This window comes from Pleurodeles waltl, chromosome 5 (assembly GCF_031143425.1).
Source record: "Pleurodeles waltl isolate 20211129_DDA chromosome 5, aPleWal1.hap1.20221129, whole genome shotgun sequence".
In the NCBI taxonomy this organism is placed as follows: Eukaryota; Metazoa; Chordata; class Amphibia; order Caudata; family Salamandridae; genus Pleurodeles; species Pleurodeles waltl.
In genome coordinates this window covers 1,202,199,378-1,202,217,055 of record NC_090444.1, presented here as the reverse complement: position 1 = coordinate 1,202,217,055, position 17,678 = coordinate 1,202,199,378, and the positions used below count along the sequence as shown (strand labels likewise).

Sequence of the window (17,678 nt, the reverse complement as noted above, 5' to 3'; positions counted from 1 at the left end):
GAGGTGGTCCCCTTGGTCCTTTCTGCCCGATGTCTAACTTGGGATATGGTAAGCCCGTGCCTCTCCTTGCAGGACAGTACCCCTGTGCACTGTGACTCTTGCAGCAGCCAAGGCTTGTTGTCTCCTGCTCCAAGGGATCTTCAGTCTCTGAGTAGCCCCGGCCTCCAGCACTTTATCCTGCCCAGAACAGTCTCCTCTCTGCTGCTCCAGCAACATGGGACTCCTCTCCAGGTGGGCCTCACAGCAACTTACTGTGCCTGCTGCCAGTGGTTCCCTGTGGGGACTGTGACGTCTTCTGCTGGCTCTGCTGACCGCTGAGGGTCAGCCTGGACTCCCTTCCAAGGGTCGAGTCCCCTGCACCTTGCTGGTCCTCTTCAGCCTTGCAACTCTTCTTTTGTGACTTCTTGCATTTGCCATGGCTTGTCGCTGTTCTCCTAAACCACTGACCATCTGTGACCCGACGACCGATGTGGGACACCATCTTCACCACTCCAAGGACTCCTCTTCAGCTCCTGGGCTCCACAGCTGAACTTCTTCCCCGTCGACCTGGATCTTCATCCACAGAAGGGTCGGTAGTAGCTCCTGCCACCACTATACACTCCATTGCGGACTGGACTCTGTCTCCTTCTTTTGCAGGTCCTCTTCTGCCAGAATCCACCTTTGGTTTCTTCTAGACTGGTCCTGTTCTTGTACAATCCTTTTTCTAAGTCCTCTTGCTAGTCCTTGGGAAGACCAGGTACTTACCTCTGCTCTCTGGGTTGCTGGGGGTCACTTAGGTACTCACCTCTTGGGGTCCCTAGTTCTTTCAGCTTCCTTCTAATGACTACATATCTTTTGGGGGAGGACTTCACTTTGCATTCCACTATTTTAGTATGTGGCTTGGTCCTCCCCCAGGGTCCTTACTATTTTTCACTAATTCTTGCCAATGCTTGTTTTTTTTTGTGCCAATTCCTAATTATTAATGTGTGTGTGTGTGTGTGTGTATATATATATATATATATATATATATTTCAAAAAATGGTGAGATGTTTTTTCAATCACCGAACGGCTGCACTATGTCCCAGAGATCGTATGTAGCACATAGAACGAAAAAATCCAAAGATTCCAAGATGATCTGTATAAAGTTTGTTGACTCTTTTATTGAAAAAAAATGTTTATGGAAAAAGAAATATATGTATATATGTCTGAAAACACAGCAAAAATAGTAAATCTAATCACGCTGTCCCGGCCAAATGTCGACACGTTTCGGCAAACGCCTTCAACCGGACATCGGCTGACATTTTTGCACATAGCTATTTAAATCATATAGTCCTTCTTTGATTTCTTCAACATCTAATACATTTCTTGAAAACATGGCGGCCATATTGAAGCGTTGTTGTCATCAATCACAAAGGCTGAAAAACAACCCTCTATCAATATGAAAACCATCTCAGTGTAATCATGTATGTCTACCAATCATAAAATTTATCTCCCTAATATAAAAATCTAAATTTCAACATAGATATTTCCCATATATAAGATAAATATTATGTTAGAATAAATACTGTGGATTGTCTGACATATTTATATCAAATATATATGTATAAATAGATATCCATGTCTACATAAATAATACAAAAATATAGTTTCTCAATTATCCAAAAAATTCATCTTCACAATAGTCTCAAATCCATCTATCAAATTTATAATTGTTGAAAGACAATTATTGCCAAATAGAGTTGTATCCAAGCTAGGTAACTGAGGTCCCTCTATACTCACCAGAGCCACCTCAATAGGTACAAATGAGAATAACACATGAGGCACCTCAACATTAACATTTCTAACTCCTCTATCGACCTTAAATATTCATCTCATAAATATAGGAAACATCATATTGCACTGTTAATCATATAAACCCATCAAAAATATCTTAAACAGGGAATAAAATTGATTTCATATATATGTATGTAGAAAAGCTCCAACAGACTGCCAATTACCATAAAGTGCTCATTAAAGTGCAATCAATAATAATCTACAAAGTGCTAATACCCATGTGCAAAAGCAAGCAATTAAAAACATCATCTGTTCAATTATCCAATTATATTGCTCCCGGTCTATATCTGTAATTTCATTTAAAGTACCCATGCCAAAATGTATGAAGAGTCTACAAGGATGAATCAAAAGCATATATTGAATAAAAAGCTCACAGAGGGACATAAAGTTCAGCATCTAAATTATGTCCGCACTGACTTTCAGAATCCAGTAACAATATCATCTTCGATTCCATTTGTCTTAGCTCAGCTGTTCTATTGCCTCCCCTGGGATTGACATAATCGTTTTTATCCCATAGAAAATCAGAGAGCTACAGTCTCCATTATGGATTTCCCAGAAATGTTTGGCTAACGGATACAATCTGTCATGGTTTTTGATTGCTCTGAGATGTTGTCAAAATATAACATTCAATAACATATACAACATACTCAGTATCACAGGTTATGCGGTCCGTCATTTTGCAAACCTTGCCTTCAAATGTAACATAAGAGTGTGTATTATAAGCAAATTTGCAAGATTTGCACCGACCACATTTCCAAAAGCCCAAGCTTTTCTTGGATAACCATGATCGATGGACCTTAGAGCAAAACAAACTCCTGGTGAGATGATCTCCTAATGACCGAGTTTTACGACATGTGATCTGAGGATATGCACCCACAATCTCTTTGATGCATGGATCATGTCGCAAAACATGCCAGTTTTTACGAATGATACTGTTGAGTTCTGAATGTTGGTGATTAAATTAAAAAAACAATCTAGGTGGGGATCTATGTTCTTGAGAAGCCCCCTCTGTGACTTGCGATTTAAAGAGTAATTTTTCTCTAGACATATTCATTACTTTATGATGAGCATCATTCAAGATCTTTCAAAGATATCCTTTGTTTAGAAATCTTTGGATCATGGTGGTAATTTCAATTTTGAAGCTTGCATTATCAGAATAAATTCTACGAGCCCGTAAGAATTGACTGGAAGGAATACTCCATTTCAGAGCTTTTGGATGACCACTATTTCCATGCAGAATAGAATTGCATGCAGTTTGTTTGTGAAATATGGTCGTCTGCAGAGTCTCATTTTGGACTGTTAACAGAAAATCCAAGAATTCAATAGTGTGAGTACTGTATTTTAAATCTAAATGAATATTAAACTCAATATTATTGAGTACATTAACCTATTGTATCAAGGACTGTTCATCACCCTCCCAAATGAGAAAAAGGTCAGCTGTATATCTGACCCACAAAACAACTCGTTCCATGTAGTCCTTATTAGAGTCTGACCAAGCTATTTCTTTTTCCCACCACCCCATAAATAGATTGGCGTACGAGGGAGCAAAGGATGCTCCCAGGGCTGTCCCCTGTTTCTGAAGATAATATTCATTATCAAACAGGAGAACATTATAGGTGAGGCAGAATCTCAACATGGTTAAAAGCATGTTAGTGTGTTGAAAAAATTCAATCTTACGGGTTCCTAGGAAATGTTTACAAGCCTGAATGCCAAACTCATGTATAATGGATGTATAAAGTGAAGTTTCATCCATAGTAACCAATAAAAAACTGAATTGCCAAAGAATATTATGTATTTTTGATAAGAAATCATTAGTACCCGGCAAATAGGAGAGCAATTCAGTTACATAGGGGCACAAAAAAAGATCCAAATAGCATGAGATATTTTCTAGGAGGGAAGAGTTCATACTCACAATAGGTTGGCCAGGGGGATGTTTTTGTCCTTGTGAATTTTAGGTAAAAAGTAGATGCAAGGGATTTTTGGAAATTCAACTTTTAAGTAAAAATACTCATCTTGATCAATGAGGCCATTCGTACACCATGTATCCAACATCTCCCAATAGATGGCCTGATATTCAAGATTGGGATTAGCACGTAATTTCTCATAGTGCTCCCTGTTGGAAAATTGGCGGTGTGCCTCCTTAGGGTAACTATCTACGTCCATGATCACAATATTGCCTCCTTTATCGGAGGGCTTAATGATGATAGCAGGATTAGATTTCAAAACATTTAAATCCTTCCAAACGGCAGCCAAAAAGTTGTTTTTTTGGATTTTGTTGGAGTTCCAATTGTTACAAAACTTATCAATGTCATCAACTACTAATTCATAAAAGGTATCAATTAAGTTACCACTGGGTAGCTGAGGGTTAAATCTACTGGGAGGTTTCAACGAGCTGGTGATAGTATGATCAACTGTGTCAAAATTTCCTTATCAGTACCTCCACTATGACTAGTAGTTCCATCTGTACTGATTAAATCACCAATATCAACTAAATCAGAAATATCATCAATATGAAACCCCGAAAATTATATATATCTATATTATGTACTTATCTCCGGTTGGGGGACTGCCTGCAAGTAATATAGTGTAGTTTTACTGTAATAAAGTAGCTTTATTTTTGTAACACTGTGTGGTTCCTTTCATGTGTGATAAGTTGCTGTGTAACTATTGTGGTACTGCATAAACTTTGCATGTCTCCTAGATAGGTCATGGCTGCTCATCCACAGCTACCTCCAGAGAGCCCCTGCTTCCTGCCTACATTCACTAATAGGGGTCGCCTGTACCTGGCATAAGGTGCCAACACCATAGGTGACCACCACACACCAAGCCAGCTTCCTACTGGTGTCATCAATTGCCTTGTTTAATCAAATAAATGTTTTTCAGTGCAACATGTTATTGGTGTTCAACACTGTTAGACTTTTCACCCTTGGCGTGGACTCCCTTAACTTTTAGCCTCTGTTCCCCAGGTTGTTGATGTGTGCTGGACTCTGATTTTGCTGTTTTTGTTACTCTGGGCACTTTACTGCTGCTAACCAGTGCAAAAGTGCAAGTGCTCCTTTACAAAATGTGTATGTAATTGGCTTATCCATGATTGGCATATTTGGTTTACTAGTAAGTCCCTAGTAAAGTGCACTAGAGGTGCTAGGGCCTGTAAATCAAATGCTACTAGTGGGCCTGCAGCACCTGTAGTGCCACCCACATGCGTAGCTCTGTAATCATGTCTCAGACCTGCCACTGCAGTTTCTGTGTGTGCAGTTTTAACTGTAAATTCGACTTGGCAAGTGTACCCACTTGTCAGGCCTAAACCTTCCCTTTACTTACATGTAAGGCACCCCTAAGGTAGACCCTAGGCAGCCCCAAGAGCAGGGTGCAGTGTATGGTTAAGGTAGGACATATAGTAATGTGTTTTATATGTCCTGTCAGTGAAATATTGCTAAATTCGTTTTTGACTGTTGCAAGGCCTGTCCCTCTCATAGGTTAACTTTAAATCTGATTAAAGTGTAGATTCCCTTTGGGAGCGGATGGACGTGTGGGGTCTCTGAGCTCACAATTTAAAAATACATCTTTTAGTAAAGTTGATTTTAAGATTGTGTGTTTGAAAAATCCACTTTTAGAAAGTGAGCATTTTCTTGCTTATACCATTTCTGTGACTCTGCCTGTTTGTGGATTGCCTGTCTGGGTCAGTTTGACAGTTGGGCTGGTTGCACCTCACACTAGACAGTGACACAAAAGGAGCTGGAGTGTAGTCTGCATTTCCTGATGAGCCATCTGTGCTAGGAGGGAGGGGAGGAGTGGTCACTTACACCTGAAAGGGCTGTGCCTGTCCTCACACAATGCAGTCTCCGACCCCCCTGGTGAGTGACTGGGGCCTGGCCTGGGCAAGGCAGGATTTCACATTCAAAAGAGACTTTACTTTGAAGTAGGCCTACTTCAAAGGAGAAATTGGGTATAAGAAGGGCACCCAAAACCACAGACTTTAGAACACTTCTGGAAACAAGAGGAACCTCTGCCTGGAGAAGAGCTGAAGAGCTGAGGAGAAGTGCTGCCCTGCCTGTGACTGTGCTTTGTGGAGCTATCCTGCAGTTGCTGCTTCTGCCAGAGTAAGAGGGCAAAGACTGGACTTTGTGTGCCTTCCATCTTGTGAAGAAATCTCCAAGGGCTTTGATTTAGAGCTTGCCTCCTGTTGTTTGAAGTCTCAGGGACAGCAAAGACTTCTCTCTGCCAGCACCATAACTTGACTTGTGTATGTCAGATGTTTGTCGTTTTGGTCTTGTTTTGTTTAGATAAATATTGCCTATTTTTCTAAACTGGTGTTGTGTCATTGTGTAGTGTTTTCATTAAGTTACTGTCTGTGTTGGTACAAATACTTTACACCTAGCACTCTGAAGTTAAGCCTACTGCTCTGCCAAGCTACCAAGGGGGTAAGCAGGAGTTAGCTGAGGGTGATTCTCTTTTGCTCTGACTAGAGTGAGGGTCCTTGCTTGAACAGGGGGTAACCTGACTGTCAACCAAAGACCCCATTTCTAACAAATATTTTAACTGGCTACTATATCCGTCCGAGTTCTTTTTAGATTCCTCCTAGTCCATTTGATCAATGAGATACAGTTTTATTTGATTTTAGCTTATATTAATATTTATTTCTTAATTTGGGTAAATACTATTTTGTAACCATTAATACAGAATACACGACTGAACAGATTACAAAGTATTTTTTATCAATAAATCCCATCTTCTCGTTTAACATAACTACCTATATCATATCAGTAGCCTACACATTAGCATTCCATAAAGGCTAGCGTCATAGCTGATTATATATTTTTCCTGCCCTAAACGAGTTTTTCATAGTCGTGTATCGAGATCTTCTGATTTTCAAATACGCACCGCACCAGAAAACCCCAGTCACATTTGCACTTAAAACCCTACTCTTAATGAATGGTTAACAGCCAACATTATATGATGCCACTCTCCATCCCTATCTTTGTGCAATGAAATAATAACACACCCGTGTGATGATACATAAATAACTGTATAGGGAGATATCGAGAACTGTTTCTTAGACTCACTATTCTTGTTGCATTTGCCAAATTATTATGCAACAACACACTACATTCCAGAGAATTAGACACAGTACGCAGGGCCCATTTGCCTTTTAAAACACTGGGCAGCATTATAGCCTAAAAGTTTCCTCATGTGAACGTTCTGAAAAGCAACAAAATAAACACAACTGAACAAATGTTCTGCCAACTTATAAACAATACAGACCATTATGTGCTCCTTGCTCTGGATGCTTATCGCTTTAAGGACTAAATAACTCTAAATCACTCCGAATCACGGGACGCTGTTTGGAAGAGCCTCAAATATGAAATGGAAACGTGGTGTGTCATGCTCCTAATGGCTCATCAATCAGGAGCTACATTTATAAAGAGTAGGACTTTTCAATTTGTGTATGTGTTGTTCACGGAATCCTCTCTCCACAGAAACAGAGCAAAGCTCACAACAGAAAAAACTACTAAGAAACAACACCACAACCTTTCAACAGAGAAAAGCATGCAGAACAAAACAAGGCAAAGGCCACAGAGTTTGGTAACACAAGCTTAAAACAGCTCTTCCAACTGCAAAATGCCACTCACTGGCACCAAAAAATACACTAGGAAGAATTAACATACATACAACAGAGACACTACAAAGTGAGCCATCTCAATACCCAACAGCAATAACCACTGATAAACACCACACACACATCTGCATAAGGCATGCTTTTTGACTCAGAAGGTGCATATACAATTTGCAAATGTCTACAGCAGTGGTTCCCAACCTGTGGTCCGGGGACCCATAGGGGTCCGCAAAGCCTCTTCAGGGGGTCCGCGACTGCTCAGAAAATAAATTAAAATTAAAAGATTAGGTCCCCAGCTTTCAGTAATGGCTTAGTAGGGGGTCCCCGGATTCCAATAATGATTCAGTGGGGGTCCCCGGGTTCCAGTAATGATAAAGTGGGGGTCCACAGATGAGAAAAGGTTGGGAACCACTGGTCTACAGCCTTAATCCCTAAAAACCAAAATTGTGCGCTCCCATTTCAATTCAAGGAGCAAAGCATAACCAATAAGTTAAATCAGACATGGCTTTGCAACAGTTACCACGAAAAAGAAACATTGGCAAAGCCAATAGGTAGAGCCTATGGAAAGTCTATTGGGTTTGGCAATGTGTTTTAGCCATGTTGTACACCAGTGTGGCTTTTGTTTAGCATGGCTCCAGGTGTAGCATGGGGTGGAGTAGAGTGCGGTAGATTGGGGTAGAGTAAGTAGATTGCAGTGGGGTAGTTTGGAGTGGAGTGTGGTGGGGTAGATGGCGTTAGACTGGAGTGGGGTGGATTGTGGTAGACTGGGGTGGGGTAGATTATGGTAGACTGGAGTGGTGTAGATTGGAGTGGAGTGGGGTAAATTAGAGTGGAGTGTGGTTGAATGGAGTAGGGTAGATTGGACTGGGGTGTTTGGGGTGGAGTAGTTTGGAGATGAGTTGGATAGATTGGAGTGGAATAGGGTAAACTGGGGTAGATTGGAGTAGGGTAGATTGGATTGGAGTAGATTAGATTGGGGAGGACTGGCGTAGATTGGAGTGGGGTGGATTGGGGTAGATTGGACTGGAGCGGATTGGGGTAGATTGTGGTGGTGTGGGGTAGATTGCGGTGGAGTGGGGTACACTGGGGTGGAGTGGAGGAGCGTAGAGTGGAGTGGCATGAAGGGGAGTGGCGTGGAGTGGTGTTTTGCGCTCTGTCATAGAGTGTCTTAAAGTGAAGGGGAGTGGAGTAGCATATCGTAAAGTGAAGTGGTGTGATGGGGAGTGCCAGACAATGGCATGTTGTAAAGTGTTGTAAAATGACGTGGCATTGAGTGGAATAGAATGTTGTAGAGTGGAATGATATAGAGTGGAGTTGCATATTGTTGAGTATGCATTGTGTTATAGCGCACTGCCATTACAGACAAGACATTTTCAATTGAAATGGCTTTTACATTTGCACAGAAATGCAATCTTACTGTGCACAAACAATAATGTGCAGAAATGTCGACACCTAGGCCCGTATTTATACTTTTTTTAGCGCCGCATTTGCGCCGCGTTTTGACGGAAAACGGCGCAAACGAACGAGTTACTTACCTTCGGTAGCGACTTTTCTGGTGGATACATTAGCTACCTGTGGATTCCTCACCTGATGAATACTCCCATGGCGCCAGCATTTGACGGAAATCTTCTTACTAGTCTCTGCACGTCGACGAGGACGTCACTTTAGCCCACGCGACGCCGTCTGACGTCATACAGGCAATAAGAAGTCCTCGCCGACGTGCCGATGACAGTACCAACATTTTTTACGTGCATGAGAATAATAATAATAACCCAATGCAATGAAAGAGCAAAGCAACATCTCTTAATATTGTAAATCACACAACATTGCAATAAAATAGCTATAGATTTAATATAACTTTTTTTTTTTTTTTTTTAAACAAATAAATATATTTATACATACGAACCATGTATATACCCAATATATATATAGATTTATATATAAATATACACATATATACAAATATCATACATGCAAAATGTATTGCAACTTTGAATACCAAAAGGAGCACACTCAAGGATTCCTTGGAGAGACCAAAAAGGCAACGGGGAGGCGGGTGGGACCGTGAGGAATCCACAGGTAGCTAATGTATCCACCAGAAAAGTCGCTACCGAAGGTAAGTAACTCGTTCTTCTGATGGATACAACTACCTGTGGATTCCTCACCTGATGAATAGAGTCCCAAAGCAGTACCACGCCCGGCGGTGGGTGCCTAAATGGTCAAACCAAGAAATCCTGCAGCACTGACCGTGCAAAATGACCGTCCCTTCTGACCTCAGAGTCCAAACAGTAATGTTTCACAAAAGTGTGAAGGGACGACCAAGTTGCGGCCTTGCAGATGTCAACCACAGGAACACCCCTGGCCAAGGCCGAAGAGGCCGACTTAGCTCTGGTGGAGTGAGCTCTAATGCCCTCAGGCGGATCCTTCTTTGCCAAAGAGTAACAGATTTTAATGCAAAGAACAACCCACCTGGAGAGTGTTCTCTTGTGGACTGCCTTTCCTCTCCTCTTGCCCACGTATCCGACAAACAGCTGATCCTCCAGCCTGATATCCTTCATTCTGTCGATATAGAAGCTCAACGCCCTTTTTGGGTCCAGGCGATGTAGTCTTTCTTCCTCCTTTGAAGGATGAGGCGGAGGATAAAACGTGGACAAAGTGATTGTCTGAGCCAAATGGAAGGGTGAAACAACCTTCGGAAGGAAAGCAGCCTTGGTCCTCAACACCACCTTATCCCCATAAAACGTTATATAAGGGGGTTTAACCGATAAGGCCTGCAACTCACTCACTCTCCTTGCAGATGTTATAGCTACCAGGAATACTGTTTTAATAACCAAATACCTTAAGGGGCAAGAATGCATAGGCTCAAAAGGGGACCCCATAAGGAAAGTCAGGACCAAGGACAAATCCCATTGAGGCATAACGAATGGTTTTGGAGGATATTGATTCAGAAGACTTTTCAAGAATCTGAGAACAATAGGGGATTTAAATAACGATGGTTGGTCTGGAAGACAAATGAAGGCTGACAAGGCCGACAAATAACCCTTAATGGTAGCTACTGCACAACCTTTCTGCGCTAGAGACAGTGCAAAAGACAAAACATGTGACAGATGAGCATGTAAGGGATCCATCTGTCTCTCTCCACACCACATAACAAATTTAGACCACCTATTAGCGTAGATAGATTTAGTGGAGTGTCGCCTGGCCGCTAAGATAACATCCACTACATCAGGCGGGAGAGAGAAGGAACTCAGGTTGCCCCGTTCAATCTCCAAGCATGTAGGTGCAGACTCTGGAGGTTGGGGTGTAAAACCTGCCCCTGCGACTGCGAGAGGAGGTCTGCCCTGAGAGGGAGACGGAGCGGAGGGCACAGTGAGAGTTGGAGAAGGTCGGAGTACCATACCCTCCTTGGCCAATCCGGAGCTATTAAGATGACTTGGGCCCGGTCTTGGCGAATTTTCCTCAACACTCGAGGAATCAAGGGTATGGGGGGAAACGCGTAAAGCAACTGGTCGCACCAGGTTATCTGAAACGCGTCTCCCAACGCTCCCTGCATCGGATACTGGAGGCTGCAGAATAACGGGCAATGCGCGTTCTCCCGAGTGGCAAACAGATCTATCCGAGGAAACCCCCACATCTGGAAGATTAAACAGACTTGATCTGGATGGAGACGCCACTCGTGGTCTGCCGAGAATTGGCGACTGAGACTGTCCGCACGTACATTCAAGACCCCGGCCAGATGATTTGCCACCAAGCAAATCTGATGGTCCTTTGCCCAGGACCATAGCCGAAGAGCTTCTCTGCAGAGAAGGTACGACCCTACTCCTCCCTGTTTGTTTATGTACCACATCGTGGTAGTATTGTCCGTCAGGACCTGTACCGACTGACCACGAAGGGATGGGAGGAAGGCCTTGAGAGCCAAACGTACAGCCCGTAACTCCAACAGATTGATATGAAACACCTGTTCCTCTGGAGACCAAAGCCCTTTGATCTCCAGATCCCCCAGATGAGCTCCCCATCCTAGGGTGGAGGCATCCGTTATTACCGTGGCCACTGGTGGCGACTGCGCGAACGGCTTCCCCTGTGAAAGATTGTTGCCCGCAATCCACCACTTCAATTCCACAGCAGCATCTCTGGAGATCTTGACAGTACCTTCTAAATCTCCCTTGTGTTGAGACCACTGCCTTCGGAGGCACCACTGAAGAGCCCTCATGTGCCAGCGAGCATGCGTGACCAACAGAATGCAGGAGGCGAACAGACCGAGCAGACGAAGGACCTTGAGGACTGGAACTACCGCTCCATTTCGAAACATTGGAACCAATTCCTGAATATCTTGAATCCGCTGAGGCGGAGGAAAGGCTCGACTCAATGTTGTATCCAGTACTGCCCCTATGAACAGGAGGCGCTGAGAGGGCTCCAGGTGAGATTTGGGCACGTTCACCGAAAAGCCCAGGTCGAACAACAACTGGGTTGTTGACTGCAGATGATGCGACACAAGCTCCGGGGACTTGGCTTTGATCAACCAGTCGTCCAAGTAAGGGAATACTGCTATCCCCCTCCTTCTGAGCTCCGCCGCAACCACTGACATCACCTTTGTGAAGACTCGAGGTGCTGAAGTAAGACCAAACGGGAGGACCGCAAACTGATAATGCTGCGACCCTACCACAAACCGGAGATACTTCCTGTGCGACTTGAGTATCGGGATATGAAAGTAAGCATCCTGCAAGTCGACAGACACCATCCAATCTTCCTTGTTCAACGCCAAAAGCACCTGTGCTAGGGTCAGCATCTTGAACTTTTCCTGTTTGAGGAACCAATTCAAGATCCTCAGATCCAGGATTGGTCTCAACTGACCATCCTTTTTGGGAATCAGGAAGTATCTTGAGTAACAACCTCGACCCTTTTCCTGCTCTGGGACCAACTCTACCGCGCCCTTTGAAAGGAGGACTTGAACCTCCTGTTCTAGCAACAGGAGGTGTTCTTCTGAACAATAAGATGGGCGGGGCGGGATGAGGGGCGGGAACTCCCGAAAGGGAAGGGCGTAGCCTTTTCCCACAATGCCGAGAACCCAAGTGTCCGTTGTGATAGACTTCCACTTGTGGAGAAAACGCTGTAATCTTCCCCCTACAGGAGAGGAGTGAGTGGGAGACGGTGGAAGCCTAAGGCTGCTTCCCCTGCTGCACCCCTCCAGAGGACGAGGAAGAGGCAGAGTGCTGTTGAGAGGCTCCTCTGGTACGGACCCCACCCCTCCCCCTCCCTCTAAATGACCTATAGGGGAGGGAAGAGGCGGGTTGCTGGAACCTCCCCCGAAAGGAAGAGGAATAAGAGCCACGCCCAAATCCCCGAAACCTCCTGAAAACTCTAGAAGAGGCAGAGGAAGAAGGAGCTTGCAGTCCTAACGATTTGGCTGTGGCTCTGCTCTCCTTAAATCGTTCCAAGGCTGAATCTGCCTTCGCTCCAAACAGTCTGTCCCCATCAAACGGGAGGTCCAGCAGGGTCGACTGCACATCCGCAGAGAACCCTGAGTTTCGGAGCCAGGCCTGTCTTCTTGCCACCACAGCCGTGCCCATCGCCCTGGCCACCGAGTCGGTCGTGTCCAGCCCAGACTGGATAATCTGGGTCGCGGCAGCCTGGGCGTCCGAGACCACATCCAAAAGACCCTGGGGAAGCTCCGTGAATGAAGACGAAATATCATCCATCAGCGCATGGATGTACCTCCCCAGAATGCACGTGGCGTTGGTGGCCTTCAACGCCAAACTGCATGACGAAAATATTTTCTTGGACTGCGCATCCAGTTTCTTGGAGTCTCTGTCTCCAGGCACCGTCGGGAAGGAACCAGGCGCTGACTTTGAGGAACAGGAGGCTTGCACCACCAAGCTCTCCGGCGTAGGGTGTCTAGAGAGAAAGCCAGGGTCAGATGGTGCAGCTCGATACCTCCTGGCCACAGCCCTATGAACGGCCGAGGAAGACACCGGCTTCTTCCACACCTCCAACACCGGATCCAGCAAAGCCTCATTAAATGGCAAGAGAGGCTCAGCTGCAGCAGAGGCCGGATGCAATACCTCTGTCAGCAAATTCTGCTTTGCCTCTGCCACCGGCAAAGGCAGGTCCAAAAAGCTCGCTGCCTTCCTCACCACAGCATGAAAGGAAGCAGCCTCCTCCGTATATTCCCCTGGAGATGAAAGGTCCCACTCAGGGGAAGTGTCCAGCCCACTGGCTGTATCCAGACCATGCAGTCCGTCTCCAGAGTCCTCAATCTCTCCCTCCTCTAGGACTCGCTGGTACTCTTGCTCTTCTAAAAGACGGAGAGCACGCCTCCTCGAATGAAGTCTCTCCTCGATACGCGGAGTCGACATGGCCTCCGCCGACGTCGAAGAACGGCGCCGATCTCCAGAAGCATCTGACGCCGCGTCCGGCGCCACAGGCAGCTTCGGCGCCGAGGCAGGAGCCGATGGACCAACCGGAGTCACAGGGCAAAATCCTGACTTCGACGGAGGGGCAACCTCCGGGGCCGAAACATCCGAAGCCACCGGAGCGGCCACCGACGCCGGCACCGGCGCCGAGCCCACATTCCCAAAAGGGAGAAAGGGCATAAAGGGTGCCGGCCGAAGAGGCGCAGGATCACCCAACGAAAAGGCCAAGGGCCCCGAAGGACCAGCCGGAGCAGCTCCTGGAGCCATCTGCTGAAAGATGGTATACATCGCATTAAGAAACGCGGTACTATCGGCTCCAGGAGTGGGAAAAGCCGGATACTGGGGTGCCTGGATCGAGGGCGACCCCGACGCCGGCCTCGACGTCTGCGACGCCGGAGAAAACACAAGAGGCTGCACCACCTCAATCACTGACGCCTGACCAGGTGAAGTCGGTGACGCCGGAGAGGGCAACGGCGTCGATGGATGCGGCGTGACCGTGGGGCTGACCTCCCAAGTCCTCCGACGCCGAGCCGAAGGTGACCTCGAACGAGACTCCTTGCTGGAGTGGCGTCGTGAGTCTCTACGGCGCCGGGAGTCTCGATGACGCCGGTGAGACCTTGGCGAAGAAGACTTCTTATGATGTTTCTCCTTCTTCTTTGACTTTGCCATGAATAACTTGGCCTCGCGCTCTTTGAGGGCCTTCGGATTCATGTGTTGACATGAATCGCAAGTCGAGACGTCGTGGTCGGAGCTCAAACACCATAGACAGTCGGAGTGAGGATCTGTAACTGACATCTTGCCCCCACACTCTCGACAGGGCTTGAAACCCGACTTCCTCTGAGACATTGTTACCGCAGAGAAGACTACGCAGCAGACAATACACTGTAACCACGAAGGTAACAGTAACTCCCTCGAAGATAACCGTTTCGAATGCACGGAAAAAAGGGAACTGTCATTGGCACGTCGGCGAGGACTTCTTATTGCCTGTATGACGTCAGACGGCGTCGCGTGGGCTAAAGTGACGTCCTCGTCGACGTGCAGAGACTAGTAAGAAGATTTCCGTCAAATGCTGGCGCCATGGGAGTATTCATCAGGTGAGGAATCCACAGGTAGTTGTATCCATCAGAACTACAAAATACAATGCCATTTTGCAAGTTTGCGCCGTTTTTGCGTCAAAAAACGACGCAAATGCGGCGCAAAAAAAGTATAAATACGGGCCCTAGTGTATTGATGTGCTTTGGTCATATTCAAATATTTGCTTCCACCACATTTCAGAAATACACGAAAATAAACTTAATTTGTACTCTTCTAGTTCTGATATATTCTGAAAGTTCAGCACACTTTTTTGTTGTTGTATGCTAGAAAAATGCCTATCTATTTTACAGCAAGATTGTCACATAAATTCTCTCACTCTGAATTCAGATAAATTAAACACCGGGCTCCCTGAAAGACGGAGCCTGACATTTGCCGTCTGTCTTTGAATGCACAGCAAATGTGCCAAAATAAGAACAAGATTTAAAAGCCTGGTAGCAGAAGCGAGCACTTAGAAAGATGCACTAGACAAGGGATGCTCTACTAGAAGGACGAACTCAAGCAGGACAGCCTAAAGCAAATAAATCCAGCAAGTAAATGTGAGTTACAAACTACAATGCCAATGGTCAGCAATGGGAGAAATGCATTCCCACATTCCCAGGGAAGCTTTCAGAATGCCCACAAGAAGTTGCTAGCAAATCAGACAGCAGCTCTGTCTGGTTGGCTTCGACCTAAAAAATGAAAAACATCATGAGTCTGGCAAAAACACTACGAGGCAATACAAACAGGAGAATGCATACTTTATACAGAACATATTCTCTCTGAAGGTACCAAAATACAGTTGAACACCAAGCCAACAGCACCAATGAAACCTACATGGTGAAATAGTTAAGTGTAGGAACAATGAGCACAACATGTACCTGGATGCAATAAAAATGTTTGGAGCAACGACTGGCACATCAAAGCATATCAACTATCAAACTATGGTAAGAGGGAAAAACATCGAGGAACAATTCCAAACTTGTAAAACGGATGAAGCACTATTTTCAAGAGTCCATGTAATACACTGATGGGATGTAAAATAATCAAAAAGCCTGGGCTGGAGTGGTCCACATTCATGATGATGTAAGCAAGTTTAGATTGTATAATAAAGGCAGTGGTCAACAAGTAGAGTTCACTTTGGTACTAACATAATTTAAAAAACATTGATACACATACATGATCAAAAGCTGCTGTGAAACAGACCTGTCTAATTTCCTTTTTCACTTTATTTTGCTGGAGATGGTTCCATTTGGATGATTTCTCTGCCTCTTCTGCCAGAGACTGCAGTCTCTGTTCCTTATCCCCTATGTCTTCCAGGAGCTTTTCCATGCTAGCTGCCTTCATGTGGTCGAGGTGCTGTCGGCTTCGATTTTCCTGAGACAGTCGGTGTTCCGTCTCTGTCAGCAGCTGCTTCTGTAACACACCAGGAACTGTACAGTCAGCAAATTCAAAACATTCCTTTTCCTATCTTAGCTCAATCATCTTCAACAAATAGCGAGGCACTTTTACAAATCGTGCACCACCCAATAACCCATCAAAGAAGAATTGGATACATATCTGTATTGATTACTGAGGACTGATAGAGCCCATAGTATTGCACGTGGGACTATGGAACATGTTCAGTTCACCTTGAATAAAAACAAAACCTAAGATGTATTTAACCCTGGTGAGGGTTAATATGTTGTCCCTTTGTTAGCGTTGGCTCCGACCTTCTGATTCATGTAGCAGCTGACTGAAGCTATCTTAATGAGCATTGGCGTAAACTTTTCTCTACTTCCCTCTACTGCCTTTCCCACTATAGGTGATGGCCCAAAGAAGGTTAAGCATCTTGAGTTTAACTGAGACACGTTAAGAAAGTATTGACTCTGCCTCAAGCGCATGTTGTGCATATTCTTCCACAATATGGTGTGCAAATGTGTATGTGAGTGAGCTTCAGCTATCTAGGGACATCATGGTCTGAAACCAGGAATTAAACGTGTAGGTTATGATAACCCCACCTTGCCCTAACACCAGTCACCATAAACAAACACATACCCGCTACTCAAAGTAATAATACTTCAACTAGATACAGTACCACAGCTGCTGAAGCATTAGAACAGTCTCTTGATTCTTACTTGTCACAAGAAAGCAATATTTAGCCTTAACAGGCAGAAACAGAAAAACAGACATGAGGTGCATTTCCTGACATAATTTAGAGATTTTGGTTGAATTCCTTGTTTTCTGCATCCTCAATCCTTTATGTTTTCCAGTCATTTGGTAATCTGACCTCTGCCATTGCTGGAGCTTGCTAAATTAGCGGAGCCATGTGCTCAGTTTAGAAGATAGGCATTTCCATTTGGTACATTGCACAACTGTTCCCCTTGTGGGTAGGCTTTTGAGGGCAGGTCCCCTTCACAGATGCCAAGAGTAGAAAGTGTGACAGGGCAATGAAAGAACAATTTATCTCACCGATTTCTAATCATAACAAGTAATATGAGACTGCATGTTTTCCTGGCAGCTATTGCTGCAGTTAATATAACCCTCACCACTACCTAAATTGTAATGTGACACTTAGGCCCTCATTACGAGGCTGGCGGTCATCAGACTGCCAGCACGCCGTGGCAGCCTTACCACCGCAGACCAGGCGGTAAAGACTGCCACATCACAAGTTGTGGGGTTTGGCAAACGCCAAACTTCCACAACATCGCCTGGCCCGCCGGAGCGGTCGCATCGCCATCGCCAGCGGTGAGCATCTCCAACCCGGCAGAAGGCCTCAGCCTGCCTGACGG

The 17,678-nt window shown here is 45.1% G+C and overlaps 1 protein-coding gene across 1 annotated transcript in view; it reads right to left on the bottom strand.

Moving 5' to 3' along the window:
• LOC138297105 (uncharacterized) overlaps positions 1 to 17,678 on the bottom strand; it is a 648,847-nt gene that overhangs the window by 109,381 nt on the left and 521,788 nt on the right. The window contains exon 45 of the mRNA XM_069236605.1: positions 16,114 to 16,323. Within this exon, the coding sequence (XP_069092706.1) occupies positions 16,114 to 16,323 (210 nt within the window). The remainder of the gene's footprint in view (positions 1 to 16,113; positions 16,324 to 17,678) is intronic.